Source organism: Pristiophorus japonicus, chromosome 9 (genome assembly GCF_044704955.1).
Source record: "Pristiophorus japonicus isolate sPriJap1 chromosome 9, sPriJap1.hap1, whole genome shotgun sequence".
Classification (NCBI taxonomy): domain Eukaryota; kingdom Metazoa; phylum Chordata; class Chondrichthyes; family Pristiophoridae; genus Pristiophorus; species Pristiophorus japonicus.
In genome coordinates this window covers 168,669,882-168,692,609 of record NC_091985.1, presented here as the reverse complement: position 1 = coordinate 168,692,609, position 22,728 = coordinate 168,669,882, and the positions used below count along the sequence as shown (strand labels likewise).

The 22,728-nt window shown below is 46.7% G+C and overlaps 1 protein-coding gene across 1 annotated transcript in view; it reads right to left on the bottom strand.

Annotated features, from left to right (window-relative positions):
- Positions 1-22,728, bottom strand: part of LOC139273965 (solute carrier family 22 member 2-like) — a 77,012-nt gene that overhangs the window by 41,343 nt on the left and 12,941 nt on the right. The window contains exons 2-6 of the mRNA XM_070891037.1: positions 13,809-13,912; positions 13,545-13,699; positions 9,450-9,618; positions 9,247-9,361; positions 6,932-7,038 (exon numbers count right to left, since the gene is read on the bottom strand). Coding sequence (XP_070747138.1) covers positions 6,932-7,038; positions 9,247-9,361; positions 9,450-9,618; positions 13,545-13,699; positions 13,809-13,912 — 650 coding nt within the window. The remainder of the gene's footprint in view (positions 1-6,931; positions 7,039-9,246; positions 9,362-9,449; positions 9,619-13,544; positions 13,700-13,808; positions 13,913-22,728) is intronic.

Here is a 22,728-nt window from a genome sequence, read left to right as displayed (position 1 = left end):
CTCTCGGTCTCTCGGTCTCGGTCTCTCTCGGTCTCTCTCTCTCGCTCTCTCTCTCTCTTGGTCTCTCTCTCGGTCTCTCTCTCTCGGTTTCTCTCTCTCGGTCTCACTCTCTATCTCTCTCTCTCTCGGTCTCAGTATCTCTCAGTCTCTCTCTCGGTCTCACTCCATGTCTCTCTCTCGGTCTCCCTCGGTCTCTCTCTCGGTCGCTCGGTCTCGATCTCTCTCGGTCTCTCTCTCAGTCTCTCTCTCGGTCTCAGTCTCTCTCTCTCGGTCTCTCTCTCTCTCTCTCGGTCTCTCTCTCGGTCTCTCTCTCTCTCTGTCTCTCTCTCTCGGTCTCACTCTCTGTCTCTCTCTCTCTCTCTCGGTCTCGGTCTCTCTCTTTGTCTCTCTCTCGGTCTCTCTCTCTCTCTCTCTCTCTCGGTCTCACTCTCGGTCTCTCTCACTCTCTCTCGGTCTCGGTCTCTCTCTCTCAGTCTCTCTCTCTCGGTCTCACTCTCTGTCTCTCTCTCTCGGTCTCGGTCTCTCTCTCTCAGTCTCTCTCTCTTTCTCTTGCTCTCTCTCTCTCGGTCTCTCTCTCTCGGTCTCTCTCTCTCTCAGTCTCTCTCTCTCTTGGTCTCATTCTCTGTCTCTCTCGGTCTCTCTCTCTCGCTCGGTCTCTCTCTCGATCTCTCTCTCTCGGTTTCTCTCTCGGTCTCACTCTCTATCTCTCTCGGTCTCGGTCTCTCTCTCTCTCTCGGTCTCACTCTCTCAGTCTCACTCTCTGACTCTCTCTCTCTCTCTCTCGGTCTCTCGGTCTCTCTCTCGGTCTCTCTTGGTCTCGGTCTTTCTCTCTCGGTCTCTCTCTCTCTCTCTGTCTCTTTCTCGGTCTCTCTCTCGGTCTTGGTCTCTCTCAGTCTCTCTCTCTCTTGGTCTCACTCTCTGTCTCTCTCTCTCTCGGTCTCTCTCTCGCTCTCTCTCTCTCTTGGTCTCTCTCTCGGTCTCTCTCTCTCGGTTTCTCTCTCTCGGTCTCACTCTCTATCTCTCTCTCTCTAGGTCTCGGTCTCTCTCACTCTCTCTCTCTCTCAGTCTCACTCTCTCAGTCTCACTCTCTCAGTCTCACTCTCTCAGTCTCACTCTCTCTCTCGGTCCCTCGGTCTCGGTCTCGGTCTCTCTCGGTCTCGGTCTCGATCTCTCTCTCTCGGTCTCTCTCTCTCGCTCTCTCTCTCTCTTGGTCTCTCTCTCTCTCTTGGTCTCTCTCTCTCGGTTTCTCTCGGTCTCACTCTCTATCTCTCTCTCTCTCTCGGTCTCAGTATCTCTCAGTCTCTCTCTCGGTCTCACTCTCTGTCTCTCTCTCGGTCTCCCTCGGTCTCTCTCTCGGTCGCTCGGTCTCGATCTCTCTCTCGGTCTCTCTCGACTCTCTCTCAGTCACTCACTCGGTCTCGGTCTCTCTCTCTCGGTCTCTCTTTCTCGGTCTCTCTCTCGGTCTCTCTCTCTCTCTGTCTCTCTCTCTCGGTCTAACTCTCTGTCTCTCTCTCTCTCTCTCGGTCTCGGTCTCTCTCTTGGTCTCTCTCTCGGTCTCTCTCTCTCTCGGTCTCTCTCTCTCGGTCTCACTCTCTCTCACTCTCTCTCGGTCTCGGTCTTTCTCTCTCAGTCTCTCTCTCTCGGTCTCACTCTCTGTCTCTCTCTCGGTCTCGGTCTCTCTCTCTCTCGGTCTCTCTCTCTCTCTCTTGCTCTCTTTCGGTCTCTCTCTCTCGGTCTCTCTCTCTCTCAGTCTCTCTCTCTCTCAGTCTCTCTCTCTCTTGGTCTCACTCTGTCTCTCTCGGTCTCTCTCTCTCGCTCTCTCTCTCGGTCTCTCTCTCTCGGTTTCTCTCTCTCGGTCTCACTCTCTCGGTCTCACTCTCTATCTCTCCCGGTCTCGGTCTCTCTCTCTCTCTCGGTCTCACTCTCTCAGTCTCACTCTCTGACTCTCTCTCTCTCTCTCGGTCTCTCGGTCTCTCTCTTGGTCTCTCTCGGTCTCGGTCTCGCTCTCTCGGTCTCTCTCTCGCTCTCTGTCTCTTTCTCGGTCTCTCTCTCTTGGTCTCTCTCTCGGTCTTGGTCTCTCTCAGTCTCTCTCTCTCGTTCTCAGTCTCTCTCTCAGTCTCTCTCTCTCGGTCTCTTTCTCGGTCTCTCTCTCTCGGTCTCGGTCTCGGTCTCGGTCTCTCTCTCGGTCTCGGTCTCTCTCTCTCGCTCTCTCTCTCTCGCTCTCTCTCTCTTTTGGTCTCTCTCTCTCGCTCTCTCTCTCTCGGTTTCTCTCTCTCGGTCTCACTCTCTATCTCTCTCTCTCGGTCTCGGTCTCTCTCACTCTCTCTCTCTCTCGGTCTCCCCTGGGCTAGTTTCGATCACCTGGATGGGTCAGAGAGGAATTTTCCCAGATTTATTTTCTCCAATTGGCCTGGGTTTTTATCTGGTTTTTGCCTCTCCCACGAGATCACATGGCTCCGGTTGGGGTGGAGTGTAGAATGTTTCAGTGTAAGCGGTGTCGCAGTTGTGTGGGGCGGACTGGTCGGGCTGGATGCTGTTTACCTTTCTGCCATTGTTCATTGTTCATAGGTTTATACGTAACCTGCAGGGCTGCTGACCAAGGGTTGTGCGGCTCTTTGTCGGCTGACGTGGACACGGTGGGCCGAAATAAGAACATAAGAACATAAGAAATAGGAGCAGGAGTAGGCCATACGGCCCCTCGAGCCTGCTCTGCCATTTAATACGATCATGGCTGATCCGATCATGGACTCAAGTCCACTTCCCTGCCCGCTCCCCATAACCCTTTAATCCCTTATTGGTTAAGAAACTGTCTATCTCTATCTTAAATTTATTCAATGTCCTGGCTTCCACAGCTCTCTGAGTCAGCGAATTCCACAGATTCACAACCTCCTCCTCATCTCAGTTTTAAATGGGCGGCCCCTTATTCTATGATTATGCCCCCTAGTTCTCGTCTCCCTTATCAGTGGAAACATCCTCTCTGCCAAGCCCCCTCATAATCTTCTACGTTTCGATAAGATCATCTTTCATTCTTCTGAATTCCAATGAGTAGAGGCCCAACCTCCTCAACCTTTCCTCATAAATCAACCCCCTCATCTCCGGAATCAACCTAGTGAACCTTCTCTGAACTGCCTCCAAAGCAAGTATATCCTTTTGTAAATATGGAAACCAAAACTGTACATAGTATTCCAGGTATGGCCTCACCAATAACCTGTATAACTGTAGCAAGACTTCACTGCTTTTATATTCCATCCCCTTTGCAATAAAGGCCAAGATTCCATTGGCCTTCCTGATCACTTACTGTACTTGCATACTAACCTTTTGTGTTTCATGCACAAGTACCCCCAGGTCCCGCTGTACTGCAGCACTTTGCAATTTTTCTCCATTTAAATAATAACTGGCTCTTTGATTTTTTTCTGCCAAAGTGCATGACCTCACACTTTCCAACATTATACTCCATCTGCTAAAGTTTTGCCCACTCACTTAGCCTGTCTTTGTCCTTTTGCAGATTTTTTGTGTCCCCTCACACATTGCTTTTCCTTCCATCTTTGTATCATCAGCAAACTTGGCTATGTTACACTCGGTCCTTTCTTCCAAGTCGTTAATATAGATTGCAAATAGTTGGGGTCCCAGCACTGATCCCTGCGGCACCCCACTAATTACTGATTGCCAACCCGAGAATGAACCATTTCCCTACTCTCTGTTTTCTGTTCGTTAGCTAATCCTCTATCCATGCTAATATATTACCCCAACCCTGTGAACTTTTATCTTGTGCAGTAACCTTTTATGTGGCACCTTGTCAAATGCCTTCTAGAAGTTCAAATACACCACATCCACTGATTCCCCTTTATCCACCCTGTTCGTTACATCCTCAAAGAATTCCAGCAAATTTGTCAAACATGACTTCCATGTCATAAATCCATGCTGACTCTGCCTGACCGAATTATGCTTTTCCAAATATCCTGCTACTGTTTCTTTAATAATGGACTCCAACATTTTCCCAACCACAGTTGTTAGGCTAATTGGCCTATAGTTTCCTGGTTTTTGTCTGCCTCCTTTTTTAAATAGGGGCGTTACATTTGCAGTTTTCCAATCTGTTGGGACCTCCCCAGAATCCAGGGAAATTTAGTAAATTACAACCAATGCATCCACAATCCCTGCCGTTACTTCTCTTAAGACCCTAGGATGCAAGCCATCAGATCCAGGGGATTTATCCATCTTTAGTCCCATTATCTTACTGAGTACCACCTCCTTAGTGATTGTGATTGTGTTAAGTTCCTCCCCCCCATAGCCCCTTGACTATCCACTGTTGGGATATTGTTAGTGTCCTCTACCGTAAAGACTGATACAAAATATTTGTTTAGAGTTTCTGCCATCTCCATGTTCCCCATTACTAATTCCCCGGTCTCGTCCTCCAAGGGATCAACATTTACTTTAGCCACTCTTTTCCTTTTTAAATACCTATAGAAACTCTTGCTATTTGTTTTTATATTTTGGCTGGTTTACTTTCACAGTCTATCTTCCCTTTCTTAATCATTTTTTTAAAGTCATTCTTAAAAGCTTCCCAGTCTTCTGTCCTCCCACTAGTTTTGGCCACTTTGTATGCCCTTGCTTTTAATTGGATACTGTCCTTTATTTCTTTAGTTAGCCACGGATGGCTATCTTTTCTTTTACACCCTTTTCTCCTCACTGGAATATATTTTTCTTGAGAGTTGTGAAATATCTCCTTAAATGTACACCACTGTTCATCAACCGTCCTACACTTTAATCTATTTTCCCAGTCCACTTTAGCCAACTCTGCCCTCATACCTTCATAGTCTCCTTTATTTAAGCTTAGTACGCTGGTTTGAGATCCAACTTTCTCATCCTCCATCTGGATTTGAAATTCAACCATGCTATGATCACTCATTCCGAGGGGATCCTTTACTAGGAGATTGTTTATTAATCCTGTCTCATTACACAGGACCAGATCTAAGATAGCCTGCCCCCTGGTTGGTTCCATTACATACTGGTCCAGGAACCCATCCGTTATGCACTCTATGAACTCTTCCTCAGGGCTACCCAGACCAATTTGATTTGTCCAATCAATATGGAGGTTAAAATCATGATTATTGCTGTTCCCTTTTTACAAGCCCCCACTATTTCCTGGTTTATGCTCCGACCAACAGAGTTGCTACTGTTAGGGAGCCAATAGACTACACCCACCAGTACTTTTTCCCCTTATTATTCCTTATTTCCACCCAAACTGTTTCAACATCCTGATCATCCTGAAATGGCCTTCTTCTGTGCTGTAAATGTCTATGTTTCTTAACCACCTGGCCTGCTACCTTCAGAGATCTGTGGACATGCACTCCAAGGTCCCTTTGTTCCTCTACACTTCTTGGTGTCCTACCATTTAATGTGTATTCCCTTGCCTTGTTAGCCCTCCTCAAATGCATTCCCTCACACTTCTCTGGATTGAATTCCATTTGCCACTGTTCTGCCCACCTGACCAGTCCATTGATATCTTCCTGCAGTCTACAGCTTTCTTCTTCATTATCACCCACACAGCTGATTTTTGTATCATCTGCAAATTTCTTAATCATACCCCCAATATTCAAGTTTAAATCATTGATATATTCCACAACTGTGTAGGTCCCACCTATGACTGGGTCCATGCACTCCAATTTTTTCTTGCAGATCGTTCCACATGAGCATGCAAGCCAATGAAGCAGGTGCCTGTCACAACCGGGAGAGATGGTGGTGGACTCTGCAAAGGTGATTGGCTTAACAGATTTCCCCCTTGGACACTAACTGTTGACTCTCAGCCCACATCCATCCAGTGGAATGACAAGTAATGAACAACGGAAATTAACATTGTGCTAAAAGATTCAGTTATAACAGCTTCACGGCTTCAGGCATAAGTCACAACAACAACAACTTGTATTTATATAGCACCTCTAACATAGTAAAACTTCCCAAGGTGCTTCACAGGAGTGTTTTAAAACAAAACAAATAAATTTGACACCAAGCCACAGAAGAAGAAATTACGGCAGAGCTTGGTCAAAGGTTTTAAGGAGCATCTTAAAGGAGCAAAGAGAAGTAGAGAGGTGGAGAGCTTTAGGAAGGGAATTCCAGAGCTTGGGGTCTAGGCAACAGAAGGCACACAATCTGTAAACAACACAAATTCTACCTCCAGGTGCTGCACTGGAGAACCTCAACTGACCTGAAACAATTCAGTGTGCGTGATACAGAGGAACATAACATAAGAACATAACATAAGGATTAGGAGCAGGAGTCGGCCATTCGGCCCCTCGAGCCTGCTCCTCCATTCAATGAGATCACGGCTAACCTTCTATTTCAACTCCACCTTCCTGCACTATCCCAATATCCCTTGATTCCCTTAATATCCAAAACTCTATCAGTCTCTGTCTTGAATATACTCAAAGACTGAGCCTCTGGGGTAGAGAATTCCAGAGATTCACCACCCTCTGAGTGAAGAAGTTTTTCCTCATCCCAGTCCTAAATGGCTGACCCCTTATTCTGAGACTGTGACCCCTGGCTCTAGACTCGCCAGCCGGGGGAAACATCCTCCCTGCATCAACCCTGTCAAGCCCTGTAAGAAATTTGTATGTTTCCATGAGATCACCTCTCATTTTTCTAAAATCTGGAGAATATAGGCCGAGATACATGCTTTGCCCAATTGAGTCCTAAAATGTCATTGGGGTCCTATTGATGTCATAGGACCTCAATTTAAATAACTAAATGCGCTTGGACCCTAGCAAAATGGCTATGACCAGAGGGATGATGGGAACAGAGCGCTAAGTTCTTCACTCAATTTCCGGTGTGTTACTGCCTATTTCCACTGGGCAAGAGGCATCAAAATCTTCCCCTGTAACATCTAGGCATGCAGGCTAATTCATGTCAATACATATGAATTATAAAATGATCTCACCAGTTGAACATCAGAATAAGAGTATTCTTCCTTATTTGTGGTGTTTTTACCAGGTCTTTGACTGAGGGGCTCTTCAACTGCTCATCACAATCTTCAATTTCTACTGTCTGCCAAAAAAATCCAAAAATGATCAAATGTCCTGGAATGTCACCTGTTGATTAACAAACTGCAAATGAAGAAAGGCTCTAATAAGACTATCACCTTTGACCTAAAGTAATAATTGCCATCTCCTTGGGATGACCAATGCATAGGATGTTTCCACTGATGGGGGAGACTAGAACTAGAGGGCATGATCTTAGAATAAGGGGCCGCCCATTTAAAACTGAGATGATGAGAAATTTCTTCTCTCAGAGGGTTGTAAAACTGTGGAATTCGCTGCCTCAGAGAGCTGTGGAAGCTGGGACATTGAATAAATTTAAGACAGAAATAGACAGTTTCTTAAACGATAAGGGGATAAGGGGTTATGGGGAGCGGGTGGGGAAGTGGAGCTGAGTCTATGATCAGATCAGCCATGATCTTATTAAATGGCGGAGCAGGCTCGAGGGGCCGTATGGCCTACTCCTGCTCCTATTTCTTATGTTCTTATATTAGATATTACAATGAATTGTTTCAGCATATCTGACACTTATTAATACCAGATTTCAATAGCTTGCTCAATGCTTTGACAGGTGTTCAGAAGCATGTGGTGTTGCATTACGGACATTGCATCAGGGATACAATTGCTTGTCTGTTACAGGCTACAGTAGCAACATGACCATGTCATTTTTTTTTCTTTATCGGTACGCAGATATTTTGGTCATAAACAAATAGGCACTCTCTTCAAAGGTGGTAGTTGGGACACGATGATTGGCCTCAGTGTCTTTTGCTATGGTGCAGGAAACCTCAGTAAAGGCCCTTGCTCCTGGTCAATCATTACCTAATGACTCCTGCTCAAATAGTGTTAGCTGAGTCAGAAGGCTATGGGTTCAGGTCTCACTCCAAAGACTTGAGCACAGAAATCTAGGCTGACACTTGAGTGCAGTACTGAGTGAGTACTGTTGGAGGTGCCGTCTTTCAGATGAGACATTAAACTGAGGCTCCGTCTGCTCTTTCAGGTGGATGTGAAAGATCCTATGGCACTATTTCGAAGAGTGGGGGAGTTATCCCTGATGTTCTCGTCAATATTTATCCCTCAATCAACATCAGTGTAATGTATGCACCCATGAGTATGTTCACGTCCGAGCCAGGGTGTCCCTGGAGATGGAGCACACGGTGTCCACCAGTACGATCGTGGCCTTCTGTGAGAGGTGGGCGCCGGAGGGACTGGAGTGTATCATCACCCACAGGAACAGGATTTTAATTTGATGTTTTTTGTCTAAAGTTTAATTTGTTTATTGTGCCGGTTTTAGTGCCCCTACCCCCTTTTAGCTGGGGACACTTGTATAATTTGTGTTTTTGGTGCCCTCAAAAATAAAACAAGGGGGCACTTGAAAAGTTTTTGGAGTGTGACCCCCCCTTTAATCAGGGGGCACTTGTTTAATGTTCACAACTTAAAAAATAGTTGTAGAGCTGTTGGCACCAAAATAGTTGTAGAGCTGTTGGCACCAAAATAGTTGTAGAGCTGTTGAGTTGAGTGGCTTAGCAAGTCACGTGATGTTCACAAGACTCAATAAAACCCCAGCCAGTTGGCTTCAAGGGATCCACGATGAGGCAGATGGTTGTGAGTCTGGTGGATAAACTGGTAATGTGTAGTGTGATTGTTAAACCTTTGCTAATAAACCAACTAGTTCTTAATAGCAATTGTTGCTATGAATTCTTAAGCAAAGAACCCATGAAGCAAATACATTACAAGCACTAAAACAGTTTATATGCTCATTATCACATTACTGTTTGTGGGAGATCACTGTGTGCAATTTGCTGCCATGTTTCCTACATTACAACAGTGACTACAAAAGTACTCCATTAGATGTAAAACGCTTTGGGACATCCGGTGGTTGTGAAAGGTGCTACATAAATGCAAGTCTTTCTGATTAGCCATGATCTTATTGAATGGTGGTGCAGGCTCGAAGGGCCGAATGGCCTACTCCTGCACCTATTTCTATGTTTCTATGTTTCAAACATGCATGTGCGCAGATGTCAGATGGCCGTGATTCCTCTCCAAGCCTGCTGATACTTGGGGCTGAGGCTCACACATGGAGAATGCCCCTCTGGGATCAGGGCTTCAGCTACCTGTAGGATTCTACCCCAGCACCAGTCACCAACTTCAGGGAAGCAAGAAGAGAACACTTGCTAGAAAGAAAAGTGTAACTTTTAATGGTAATTGTCATGTTGGCCACCTCAATTTTTGTTGAGAAAGTTTTCTTGTTCTTTTTGGCCACCTTGCGTAAAATTTTCATGGCTTCCTCTTTTTTCTTTCGCGACAGTAACCACCTCGGAGACTCTGGCATCAGCCTGTGAATGTAAGACAGCCAGATTGTGTTATGGCACAGCTGGTTTCCATACTCAAGCCAGCAATAATGATTTCTTTGAGCGACATTACCAGTAATAGATCAGGAAGATGAAGTTTGGTGCGGTAGTCATCAGTTGTAGGCTTCTCCAGGCTGGCATAAAATAAGCAATAGCAGGAAGTAACATCACTCCGAAACTGAAACACATCTGGTTTATAATCCCCACTGTTCTTCTGTATTCAAATCCAACAAGTTCTGTAACTAGGGGATGGGTGAAAAAGAGCACATCTTTCAGCATTGGCCATTTTTTCCTGTCTGCTTTAGCAACAAGTCCGTACTCTCCTGCATCCTGTCGAATCAGCAATCAATCTGCTTTCTTCTCAAACGTTTCGAATGCCAGCATGGTTGTCAGCTTATTCCACCAGTCTGCAACTGTTAACTTTTCTTTATATCGCAATCACCTCGCAGTTTTCTCCACTTATAATATTAAATATTACCAGCAGTGGATGGCTTCCTTCTGTACTGTAAATCTATTGTTCTATGGCACTCATTTTCCTGGTTCTCTTTCTTGGTTTTACACAAAATCCTTTACCTCATCTTATCAATTTTCTTTGTGACTTTAAGCACCTAAATGATATTTGAGGACATTGTTCTTTGATGACAGGCCCTAGGCATGAGAAAAGAGTGTTCCCAGCAGCCACAGCCATTGTAAAAGAAACCCGAACAAATTGGGAGGTACATACTTGAATATTATGTCTTGAATTGGATTCTTCCAAACTTAGCATCCAAATGCTTTTCATTCATATGAAATTGTTTTGATCATTACTTGATTAGGAGCATTGATCTATTTTAAATAAAGTAAGCAGGTTAACATCTCTTTAAAATAATGGACATGAGAATTAATGTATTCAGATGTTAACCTTTCATGAGCCCAAATTAAAAGGCAGAAATCTAGTGTAACCTTTTATGAATTTTACCTATTTAGCCAGAAAGGAGTTTTGGTTTAACTTATAGTTATGACGCTACTATGAAGTTAGATGCAGTTCAGAAGAGTTAATTCCCAGAGAAACACAATGAGGGGAAAATTCACATGATAAAAACAGGCAGATTGGTGGCAGACAGCGGGGGCGGGGGCAGGGGCGGAGGCGGGGGCGGTGGCAGACAGCGGGGGCGGGGGCAGGGGCGGAGACGGGGGCGGTGGCAGACAGCGGGGGCGGGGGCAGGGGCGGTGGCAGACAGCGGGGGCGGGGGCAGGGGCGGAGGCAGGGGCGGTGGCAGACAGCGGGGGCGGGGGCAGGGGCGGAGGCAGGGGCGGTGGCAGACAGCGGGGGCGGGGGCAGGGGCGGAGGCAGGGGCGGTGGCAGACAGCGGGGGCGGGGGCAGGGGCGGAGGCAGGGGCGGTGGCAGACAGCGGGGGCGGGGGCAGGGGCGGAGGCAGGGGCGGTGGCAGACAGCGGGGGCGGGGGCAGGGGCGGAGGCAGGGGCGGTGGCAGACAGCGGGGGCGGGGGCAGGGGCGGAGGCAGGGGCGGTGGCAGACAGCGGGGGCGGGGGCAGGGGCGGAGGCAGGGGCGGTGGCAGACAGCGGGGGCGGAGGGGGGAATGGAAGTGAAAGTTGAAAAAAATCTAAAACCTGTCCCTCCAACCCGCCCACTTTCACCTTTACTCAGGCGAGACGGTGGGGTGGGGGGCGGGCAACCAATCCACTGCCAGGAGGCATTTTAAATGTGATAATGAGACCTGAATCCTCTGCTTGAACCGCAGGTTAACTGCAGCCGGCCCGGGATCCGCATCCTTTCCCAAAGGCACTGATTTGCTGAGTAAGTGCTCCATGCTTCCACCTTCTGGTACCATAAAAGAAGTTGCGTGGAGGCTTCAGGAGCAGCGTGGAGGCATACTACTCCAGGGGGCAGCCTGAGCTGGTGCAGGAGGGTGACGGCAGCGAAGAGTGACGTCAGCAAGGCCCAGGTCGGTGATTGGAGCGTGGGCAGATACAGCAGGAGCGGCGAGAGACTGTGGAGGGATGTGATGGGGCCCAGGAGAGGCGTGAGTTCAGGCCCAGGGGCAGCACGGGCCAGCGCACACTGCGATATGTGTGCGCACTAGGTCCATGCAGCAGAGCTTGTTTCCAGTTGTCTTGGTTAATCCTTGCCACTGGACCAAGACCTAGCTCTGTCAAGCCCGTGTGGTGGCTGGTGTACAACGGCCACCACACCTTAAAAAAATCCACGCACAGGCATTTTCCACCCTTCAGGATGTAGTTCGGGATCTGGAATATTAGATCCTTCATTGAAACACTTGTGAACTCATCCTTTGGTGGCATGGAAGCAAGTCATCCTCATTTCGAAGGACTGCCTATGATGATGACCTCACCCAAATTACACTCATTCTGTGTGAGCCCAGGCGCTAGCCTGATTTCTGGGTCTGGGTAGTACTGTGGCAGGCAGTTTGGGGAAATCAGCTGGGGGCTGTTCCTGTCAGATGCCTGTCAACCATCACGAAATATAGGTGAGCCACGTCAAAAGTAGACAATGATCATGGAATGCCATCAAAGGTCGCATTTTCTGACATTGTCACGTAGCAACACAATGTTAAAGCAATTGACACCACCCCCTGCCACCCCTCCTGGTTAGTGAAATCAATCGCAGGTGATCAATTCACTCCTTTCATTCACACAATTTAAATTTAATCTTCAAAAGCCACCTCTCTTTATACGACCGCACAAACACTTGGCCTCGCTCTAATGATGCAGGCTCATCTAACTAGGAGTGTCTACACATAACAAATGGAATCAATGCAATAGCCTATTGAATAGGAGTATTAGGCCGAGAAATTCTTCTCAGGCAGTGGCTGCAGTGGAAGTGAATCTCAGACGCTGCGTATAACAGGCCAATCCGATACCGCCTGTTCTGCACCACCATCCGAGACAAATTTCTAGCCCCATACAACTGATAAATGAGACGAAATGTAATATATCTAAGTTTGCAGATGATACAAAGCTAGATGGGAATGTAAGTTGTAAGGGGGATGCTAACGAGACTTCAAGGGGATAGAGACAGGCTAAGTGAGTGGGCAAGAACATGGCAAATGGAATATAATGTGGAGAACTGTGAAGTTATCCACTTTGGTAAGAAAAATAGAAAAGTAGAGTATTTTTTAAATGGTGAGAGATTGGGAAATGTTGGTGTTCAGATGGATCTGGGAGTCCTTGTACACCAATCATTGAACGTTAACATGCAGGTACAGCAAGCAATTAAGAAAGAAAATGGTATGTTGGCCTTTATTACAGGAGAATTTGAGCATAAGAGTAAAGATGTCTTACTGCAATTATATCGGGCCCTGGTGAGACCATACCTGGAGTATTGTGTACAGTTTTGCTTTCCTTACCTAAGGAAGGATATACTTGCCATTGAGGGAGTGCAACAAAGGTTCACCAGACTGATTCCGGGGATGGGGGATTGTCCTATGAGGAGAGGTTGAGTAGACTAGGCCTATATTCTCTCGAGTTCAGGTGATCTCATTGAAACATACACAATTCTTACAGGGCTTGACAGACTAGATGCAGGGAGGATGTTTCCCCCGGGCTGGGGAGTCTAGAACCAGGGCTCACAGTCTCAGGATAAGTGGTCGGCCATTTAGGACTGAGATGAGGAGAAACTTCTTCACTCAGAGGGTGGTGAATCTCTGGAATTCTCTACCACAGAGGGCTGTGGAGGCTCAGGCCTCGAGTATATTCAAGACTGAAATCGACAGATTTTTGGATATTAAGGTAATCAAAGGATATGGGTATAGTGCAGGAAAGTGGAGTTGAGGTCGAAGATCAGCCATGATCTCATTGAATGGCAGAGCAGGCTCGAGGGGCAGAATGGCCTACTCCTGCTCCTAATTCTTATGTTCTTATACTTGTCCAATAGCTTAGTAAATAGGATTGTCTACAACTGACAACTGAGACCAGTCTAATAATGAATTCAAAACAAAAAGGAAAGAAAAATCTACTTTTATATGATGCCTTTCATGAGGACATCCCAAAGTGCTTCACAGCCAATGAAATACTTTTGAAAATGTAAGGAAAAATGACACCAGTTCAATAGGTAATTAAACAGGAGTATCTACTGATAGTATTTGCTATCAGTCTCATTGATCATTGTGGGTACAAACACATATTACTCATAAGAAAGTGGAAGCTTACTTAAGATGTAGGCACTCAGCCAGCCTCCCTTGCTGAGCAATCCTTGCAGAGTACGGAAGATGAGGAACCAAATGTAATTTGGTGCTAATGCCACTGCAATCCCTGCCACTGTGGTCGCAAATACGGAAAACAAGAAGCACAGTTTTCTACCATATCTATGAAAAACAGAAAAGTTTCAGGTTTAAATATGTAAACAATATTGAATACCCTGTATCACCAAATGTGTAATTGGCAAATGAAATTGTAGGTGTGAATTATACATACATGTCTGCCGCATAACCCAAGAATATTGTTCCAATCATAAATCCCAGATTTAGACAAGCTTGTGACAGGTCCACCTTCCAGGCATCAGCACACACAAGTTCGAACTGTACAAGTGATGTAGGTAGACAAGAATGACAACATAACATTATTAATCTGAGGTTTCATACTTTTTGAACTGCTTATTTATTGAAGCTAAGCCTGATTCTGTGCTCATCACATGTCTGCACACATCCACTTTCCAGCAGGAATCACTGGCTATGTGCTAGGGCCAATAATCTTGGCTAATGGTCCCTCTCCATGGCTCGAATGTACTGAGGTGAAGTGTGATGTTTCCCTGACTGCCGCTCCAGCTGGGATCTGCTGACACAGCATGGGCCATGGATCAACCTGGAACTTCCCTGATCTGTATGGCTTGATTCCATTGAATAGCTTTATCAACTGAGTCTTGGAGGAGTCATCCTGTGGAGCTTGAATGGAACAGTTGGCAAACGGTGACTAGTGGGGTGCCAGAGGCATCGGTGCTGGGGCCTCAACTATTTACAATCTATATTAATGACTTGGATGAAGGGACCGAGTGAATGTATCCAAGTTTGCTGATGATACAAATATGGGTGGGAAAGCAAATTGTGAGGAGGACACAAAAAATCTGCAAAGGGATATAGACAGGCTAAGTGAGTGGGCAAAAATTTGGCAGATGGAGTATAATGTGGGAAAATGTGAGGTTATCCACTTTGGCAGAAATGATAGAAAAGCAAATGATAATTTAAATGGAGAAAAATTGCAAAGTGTTTCAGTACAGAGGGACCTGGGGGTCCTTGTGCATGAAACACAAAAAGTTAGCAGTTACAGCAAGTAATCAGGAAGGCAAATGGAATGTTGGCCTTTATTGCAAGGGGGATAGAGTATAAAAGCAGAGAAGTCCTGCTACAACTGTACAGGGTATTGGTGAGGCCACACCTGGAGTACTGCGTACAGTTTTGGTCTCCGTATTTAAGGAAGGATATACTTGCATTGGAGGCTGTTCAGAGAAGGTTCACTAGGTTGATTCCGGAGATGAGGGGGTTGACTTATGATGATAGGTTGAGTAGGTTGGGCCGATACACATTGGTGTACAGAAGAATGAGAGGTGATCTTTTTGAAATATATAAGATAATGAGGGGGCTCAACAAGGTGGATGCAGAGAGGATATTTCCACTCATAGGGAAAACTAAAACTAGGGGACATAGTCTCAGAATAAGGGGCTGCCCATTTAAAACTGAGATGAGGAGAAATTTCTTCTCTCAGAGGGTTATAAATCTATGGAATTCTCTGCCCCAGAGAGCTTTGGAGGCTGGGTCATTGAATTTATTTAAGGTGGAGATAGACAGATTTTTGAGCGATGAGGGAGTAAAGGGTTATGGGGAGCAGGCAGGGAAGTGGTGCTGAGTGAGTGATCAGATCAGCCATGATCTCATTGAATGGCGGAGCAGGCTCGAGGGGCCAAATGGCCTACTCCTGCTCCTATTTCTTATGTTCTTATGTAACAAGTCTTGTGAAGAACTGTGGTTATGGAGACACAAAGGGGTTGAAATTGAACCCCAAAATTCAGAACTTTAGGTCCTTGGATATCAATCTGCTGGGATCCGGACTTCCTCTTCCAGAAAACTGGAAAGATAAAAAGGGAGAGGGGGCACAAAAGGAAAAAAAAACAGCTCGAAACAAAGCGCAAGTAAAAAGCACATTAGTAATAAGAGGATAGTCATGAAAGAGGTAAGTTGTAGTGAATAATGGGGAATGGCAGAAACTAAGGAGAGTGCCTCAGTTTTCACAGAGGAAGTAAGTATTGGGGTTATAGAACCACCAGACCTACGTATACAGCAGCTACTGGAGGTTACTATTCAAAGAGAAATGGTACTAAAAAAAGTTACTTCTACTTAAGGTACAGAAATCGGCAGAATTTCGTAGTTTATATCCAAGGTTCCCGAGTGAAGCTAGGGACGAAATAGCAGAGGCGCTGATGACAAATATGATCTAAAATTTTGTGGACAGGAAAATTGTCCCTGAGGACAAATGTGACTCGACTCATCAGGAGATGAGGTAAGCTGAGACATTGTAGGCCACTTAGTCTTATTTCAGTTATTGGTAAACGACTAAAGTCTGTCATCGGGAATTGAAGTTACTAAGTACTTGGCATGAGTTAAGTATGTCCAGTCAGCATTGATTTCTAAAGTTAAAAGTCAGAGATGTAGATTAATAAAAGATATTTAAAAGTATTTCGATTGAGAGTCTAAAATGTAAGTTTTAAATGTTCTCCCAAATTGTTTAATAAGTTTAAAAGTTGGTTAAAAGTTTAAAAATGAATTAAAAGTTAGTTGGGACTATAAAACGACGCCACACCTCGGTCCCTTCAGCCGGTTCCACGTCCTCGGGTCCCTTTGGCAGGTCGTCCCGGAGTCCCCTCAGCCGGTTAGATGTCCCTGAATCTGGTGCAGAGTCCTTTTTGGCCCGGGCAGCCCGGGATAGAAGCGGCCGGCACGGGATTCCTTTGTCCAGGAACAGAAGCTGCTGAATGTCCAGACCTCTCCCCAGCGGTGTCCAGGCATTCGGGCCCCCTTCGGAGACGACTGGGCCTCATGGTTGGTATCACACTAGGATTCCCAGGGCAGGACACAGGGGCTGGAATCACCACAGCACCTGCTCTCTCCCCTGCTTCCGGCCTGAGTCTGTCCTCCACTCCCAGGCTTTTGAAACTTTTTAAATTGGGGAAACTTATAATCTATTATTGATTTACATCTTAATCTTTTAACAACTCTTAGAAACTTTTTGAAAACTTTCCAACAACTCATAGAAACTTTTGAAATTAATTGGGAATCGTTAACATCTTTTAACTTTTAAAATAACTTTGGAAGTCACCTTCCCAATGCCTGCCCCCCAACCAAGCCTCGGGCCATCTACCGTCAATGGCTACCCGGCACCGAGCTTGCGGCCAACACTTCACCGTAGGCAATTAGGCTTCTAGAGCTGTGCCTGGTCTCCAGTTGTCTTGGACCTCCTTGCCACTGGACCAAGACCTTGTTCAGCTAAGCCCGTGTGGTTGCCGGTGTGCAATGGCCACCCCACGTTAAAAGAACTCACGCACAGGCATCTTCCACTTCGTCAGTATGAAGTTCGGGACCTGGAACGTCAGGATCCCCATGGACAATCCCAACAGCAACAGGCCGGGAAGCCGCACCGCCATAGTTGCCCGGGAACTCAGACGTTTTGACATTGACATCGCTACCCTAAGCGAGACCTGGCGGGCAGGGGAAGGCCAGTTGAAGGAACATGGTGGAGGTTACACCTTCTTCTGGAAAAGGAAACCAGAGGCAGAACGCCGCCTTCATGGAGTCAGCTTTGCCGCCAAGAATGAGCTGGTCGACCGCCTCAAAGACTCCCCTGTGGGGTCAACGAACGCCTCATGACTCTCCGTATCACCCTATCTCGGAACCAATGTGCCACAGTCATCAGTGCGTACGCCCCTACACTCGATGCAACGGATGAGGCTAAAGAGGGTTTTTATTCCAACCTCGAGACATCCTTGTCCCGTGTCCCCACAGGCGACAAATTGATCTTCCTGGGTGATTTTAATGCCAGGGTTGGCAAAGTCACAGCCCTCTAGGGAGGCATAATTGGCAGAGAAGGGGTGGGGAAAGCCAACTCCAGCGGTACCCTACTCCTGACAAAATGTCCAGAACATGAACTCCTCATCACCAACACCCTGTTCCATCAGAGGGACAAATACAAGGCATTGTGGCAACACCCTCGTTCCAAACACTGGCACCTGCTCGACTATGTCATCGTCCGAGCCAGGGATCGCAAGGATGTGCGCATCACCCGTGCTATGACAGGAGCTGCCAACTGCTGGACGGACTACCGCCTAATCCGATCCATCATCAACATTAACATTGCCCCAAAGCAGAGGGGACAGCAGAAGCAGTTACGCAAAAAAGTTAATGCCGGGGCACTTAGAGACTCAGCTAAGAGAGCCCTATATAGCCAGTGCCTCACAGCCAATCTGGTGTGCCTTGATGACCCTGAGATGCTGAATGCCCACAGCGCTTGGTCTTCCCTCCAGGCCTCTATGACCAGTGCCTGTGAAGAGACACTTGGTCACTCAACCAGGAAATATCAGGACTGGTTTGATATAAATGATCAGGAGATTGAAGAACTAATAGATCGCAAGCGCAAAGCATTTCTGAGCCTCAAGCAACAGCCCAACTCGGGAGCTGCAAAACAACATTACAGACGGCTCAAGGCTCAGGTCCAACAAAAAACTCAGGACCTAAAGAACAGGTGGTGGATGGAGAAAGCACAGGGGATACAGCAACTGGCCGACAGCCACGATATGCGAGGATTCTTCGCTGCAGTCAAGGCCACCAACTATCCAAGCACCCAAGGCCCCAACCCCACTCCTGGCCAAGAACGGGGAAACACTCATCAAGGACACCGAGGCTGTCAGGGCCCGCTGGAAGGAGCACTTTGAAGATCTCCTCAATCGAGACTTTGCCTTTGACGCGAGTGTTCTCAATTCCATCCCGCAGCATGCGACCCGCCACCAACTCAGTGAAACTCCAACGTTGCACGAGGTAGACAAAGCCATAAAACAGCTTAAGAGGTAACAAGACTATGGGTGCGAATGGAATCACTGCTGAGGCGCTGAAATTTGGCGGAGAGGCAGAGATGTTGGTGCGGATACATGACCTCATCTCTCTCATCTGGAGGGAGGAGAGCATGCCGGGAGATCTCAGAGATGCAGTGATTGTGACCATTTTTTTAAAAGGGGACAAGTCCGACTGCGGCAACTACAGGGGAATCTCCCTGCTGTCAGCCACTGGGAAAGTTGTCGCTCGAGTTCTCCTCAATCGTCTTCTCCCTGTGGCTGAGGAGCTCCTCCCGGAATTACAATGCAGATTTCATCCCCTACGGGGCACAACAGACATGATCTTTGCAGCGCGCCAGTTGAAGGAAAAATGCAGGGAACAGCGCCAGCCCTTATACATGACCTTTTTCGATCTTACAAAGGTCTTTGACACTGTCAACCGTGAAGGTCTATGGAGCATCCTCCTCCATTTTGGATGCCCCCAAAAGTTTGTCAACATCCTTCGCCTGCTTCACGATGACATGCAGGCCGTGATCCTTACCAACGGATCCATTACAGACCCAATCCACGTCTGGACCGGAGTCAAACAGGGCTGCATCATCGCTCCAACCCTCTTCTCAATCTTCCTCACCACCATGCTCCACTTCACAATCAACAAGCTCCCCGCTGGAGTGGAACTAAACTACAGAACCAGTGGGAAGCTGTTTAACCTTCGCCACCTCCAGGCCAGGTCCAAGATCACCCCAACCTCTGTCGTTGAGCTGCAGTATGCGGACGACGCCTGCGTCTGTGCACATTCAGAGGATGAACTCCAGGATATAGTCAATGTATTCACTGAGACATATGAAAGCATGGGTCTTACGCTTAACATCCGTAAGACAAAGGTCCTCCACCAGCCTATCACCGCCGCACAGCATTGCCCTCCAATCATCATGATTCGCGACACGGCCCTGGACAACGTGGACCATTTCCCTATCTCGGGAGCCTCTTATCAACAAAGGCAGACATTGATGCGGAGATTCAGCATCGCCTCCAGTGCGCCAGCGCAGCCTTCGGCCGTCTGAGGAAAAGAGCGTTTGAAGACCAAGCCCTCAAATCTACCACCAAGCTCATGGTCTACAGGGCTGTAGTAATACCTGCCCTCCTGTATGGATCAGAATATAGAAGGCACCTCAAGACACTGGAGGTATATCACCAATGATGTCTCTGCAAGATCCTGCAAATCTCCTGGGAGAACAGGTGCACCAACATCAGTGTCCTCGACCAGGCTAATATCCCCAGTATTGAAGCACTGACCACACTCGATCAGCTTCGCTGGGCAGGCCACATAGTCCGCATGCCAGATACGAGACTCCCTAAGCAAATGCTTTATGCAGAGCTCCTTCATGGTAAACGAGCCAAAGGAGGACAGCGGAAACGTTATAAGGACACCCTCAAAGCCTCCCTGGTAAAGTGCGACATCACCACTGACACCTGGGAGACACTGGCTACAGACCGCCCGAGGTGGAGAAAGTCCATCTGGGAGGGCGTTGAGCTCTTCGAGTCTCAATGCAAAGAGCATGAAGAGGCCAAGCGCAGGCAGCGGAAGGAGCGTGCAGCAAACAAGCCCCACCCACCCCTTCCCTCAACGAATGTTTGTCCCACATGTAACAGGGTCTGTGGCTTTCGTATCGGACTGTTCAGCCATCAAAGAACTCACTTTGGGAGTGGAAGCAAGTCCTCCTCGATTCCGAGGGACTGCCTATGATGATGATGATGATGATTTCTAAAGGGAGAATTGACCAATCTCATAGAATTCTTTGACGAACTAACAGTGTGGATAGATAAAGGAAATACAGTGGATGTGTTTATTTTGCATTTTCAAAAAGTATTTAATAAGGTATTACACAAGAGACTTATGAGACAGATAAGGTCACATAGAATTAAGGGAATGTGGCCACATGGATGGCGAGATGGTTGGAGACAGAAAGCAAAGGATAAGGGTAAAAGATGGTTTACTGTCGGCACCGAATTTTGGGGTGGAGGAAGGTGTATATCAAATTGTGCTGAAGATTGTGGAAGACTGGACGAGGACATAGGCTTGCAGGATTGGTGAAAATTCAGTTCATTGTGGAAAATATAATGTAATACATTTTGGAAGTAAGCAGATATATACATTAAAAAGGCAAACCGTTGGTTTTAGACCGAGAGGATAGAATACAAAAGCAAGGAGATGATGTTGACTTGTAAAAGACCTTAATTAGGCCATAGTTGGTGTGTTGTGTAAAGAGTTTGGCACCTCATTATAGAAAAAACATAAAAGTAATGGGAAAAATTGCAGCATAGATTCACTGGGACTTAACCAGGAGTGAGAGGGTTACAGCTAGGGAAAAGGACTTGAGAAGTTAGGACTTTTCACTGGAGCCAAGAAAGTTAAGAAGGAACCTGATAGAGGTCATCAAGATTACAATGGATTATATAAGGTAATTGGTGATGGTTTGTTTTCACTAGTCAACGAGAGCGCACAACTTTAAGATAATCACACAAAGTATTAAACAGGAATTTAGAAAAATAACATTCTTTAGATAATGGGTGATGAGAATGTGACATTCTCGGCCAAAAACTGTTGTTGAGGGCAGAGTCCATAAAGTTGTTTAAAAGGCAATTTTAAATTTTCTTTTATTCGTTCACAGGATGTGGGTGTCACTGACAAAGCCAGCATTTATTGCCCATCCATAATTACCCTTGAGAAGGTGATACTTAGCCACCTTCTTGAATTGCTGCAGTCCGTGTGGTGTTCTTTGTAGAGGTGTGGTACTCCTCAGGCGCTTGCTAGATCCTTTCAGAGGGCATTTAAGAGTCAACTACATTGTTGTGGGTCTGGAGTCACATTGAGCCCAGACTGGGTAAGGACAGTAGGTTTCCTTCCCTAAAGGACATTAATGAACCAGATGGGCTTTTGCAGCAATCTAGTAGTTTCATGGTCACCATTACTGATATTATCTTTTTATTCCAGATTTATTTAATTAACTGAATTTAAATTCCCCAGCTGCCCTGGTGGGATTTGAGCTGACGTCTGAGGAGTATTCGTCCAGAATTGCTAGTCCAGTAACATAACCACTATGCTATCATATCCAATTAATTAAAATATTAAAATATTAAATGTTAAAAGAGACTGAGGAGAGATCAGGAGTGGGATTGACCAGATGACTGGTATGGAGAAGGACAGCATGTTTCTGAGCTGCAACATTCAATGAATCTATGGTTCAGTCAAATTATCTCCTTTCTCGTGCAGTGTGCGATGTTGGTGTAAAGCCTTGGGGGTGAAATTGGGCTCCTTTGCGCCTGCCATTAGCACCTCCGGGGGCACTAATGGGCTGTAAATAGGTTTGTGATGGGGCGGGAGAGATCAGCGCCTTCCGCTAAATTCGGTGGGAGCTTAGAAGCAGCGGTACGGCTTTGCGCCCCAAACTCCCGAGCCCAGAGATCGCGACGCCATTGTTGTGCACAGTGCCCCTGTAGTGCCCCGGTAGAAAACTTGTCTCACGCCCCCTGGGTGTATGCCTGCCGTTAACAATGACAGGTTGAGCAGTCGGGTTTCAATTGGATGTCGGCTGGAGGAGCCCTATTTATGGGCGCCAGCAGCCGGTTTACTTTTAGTCGGCCAATAATGCTTATCCCCTATGGGGACATGATATTGAATTGATTTTTGGACAGGGAGCTGGATCAGGGGCAAGAACGGTGCAACTTCGCCTCTCGGCCTTTTGGCCTAAGATCAAACACATTGGCGCAAAGTGATCTTTGGCGTTAGAGTTGATCTGGAACGAAACTGGATAAAAAAAAAATTTTAAAAAATAATGCTTCCTTGTTAGTTTCACATAGGCAGACAGGCCTTTTGACCGATTTGTAGTTGAAGGAGTATTCTGGCTCATGAAGGTTCGTGAGATTCATTGAGCAGATTTGAAAGTGTAACATTAAGATTCTTTCGTGTGGGCTGTGCTGGCACTGGACCTCATCCTCCAGAGTCACCGTCAGAGGCAACTGAGGCACAGAAATAGAGTGGCCAGAGGTCAGGGGACCAGCAGAAGGAGAAGGGTTTACATTTCTTTCTCCATCACCAGACAGAAGCAGCACGAGTGGCATGTGGCTTTGCCAGGATAGCAGGCTTTCCCATAATGCAGGGCGCCATTGACTGCACTCACATCGCTTTACGAGCAGCGCATAACAATCCTGAGGTATTCCAGAACCGCAAAGTCTGCCACTCACTTAATGTGCAGTTGGTGTGCGACCACACACGCCGAATTCTCACCGTTATTGCCTGCT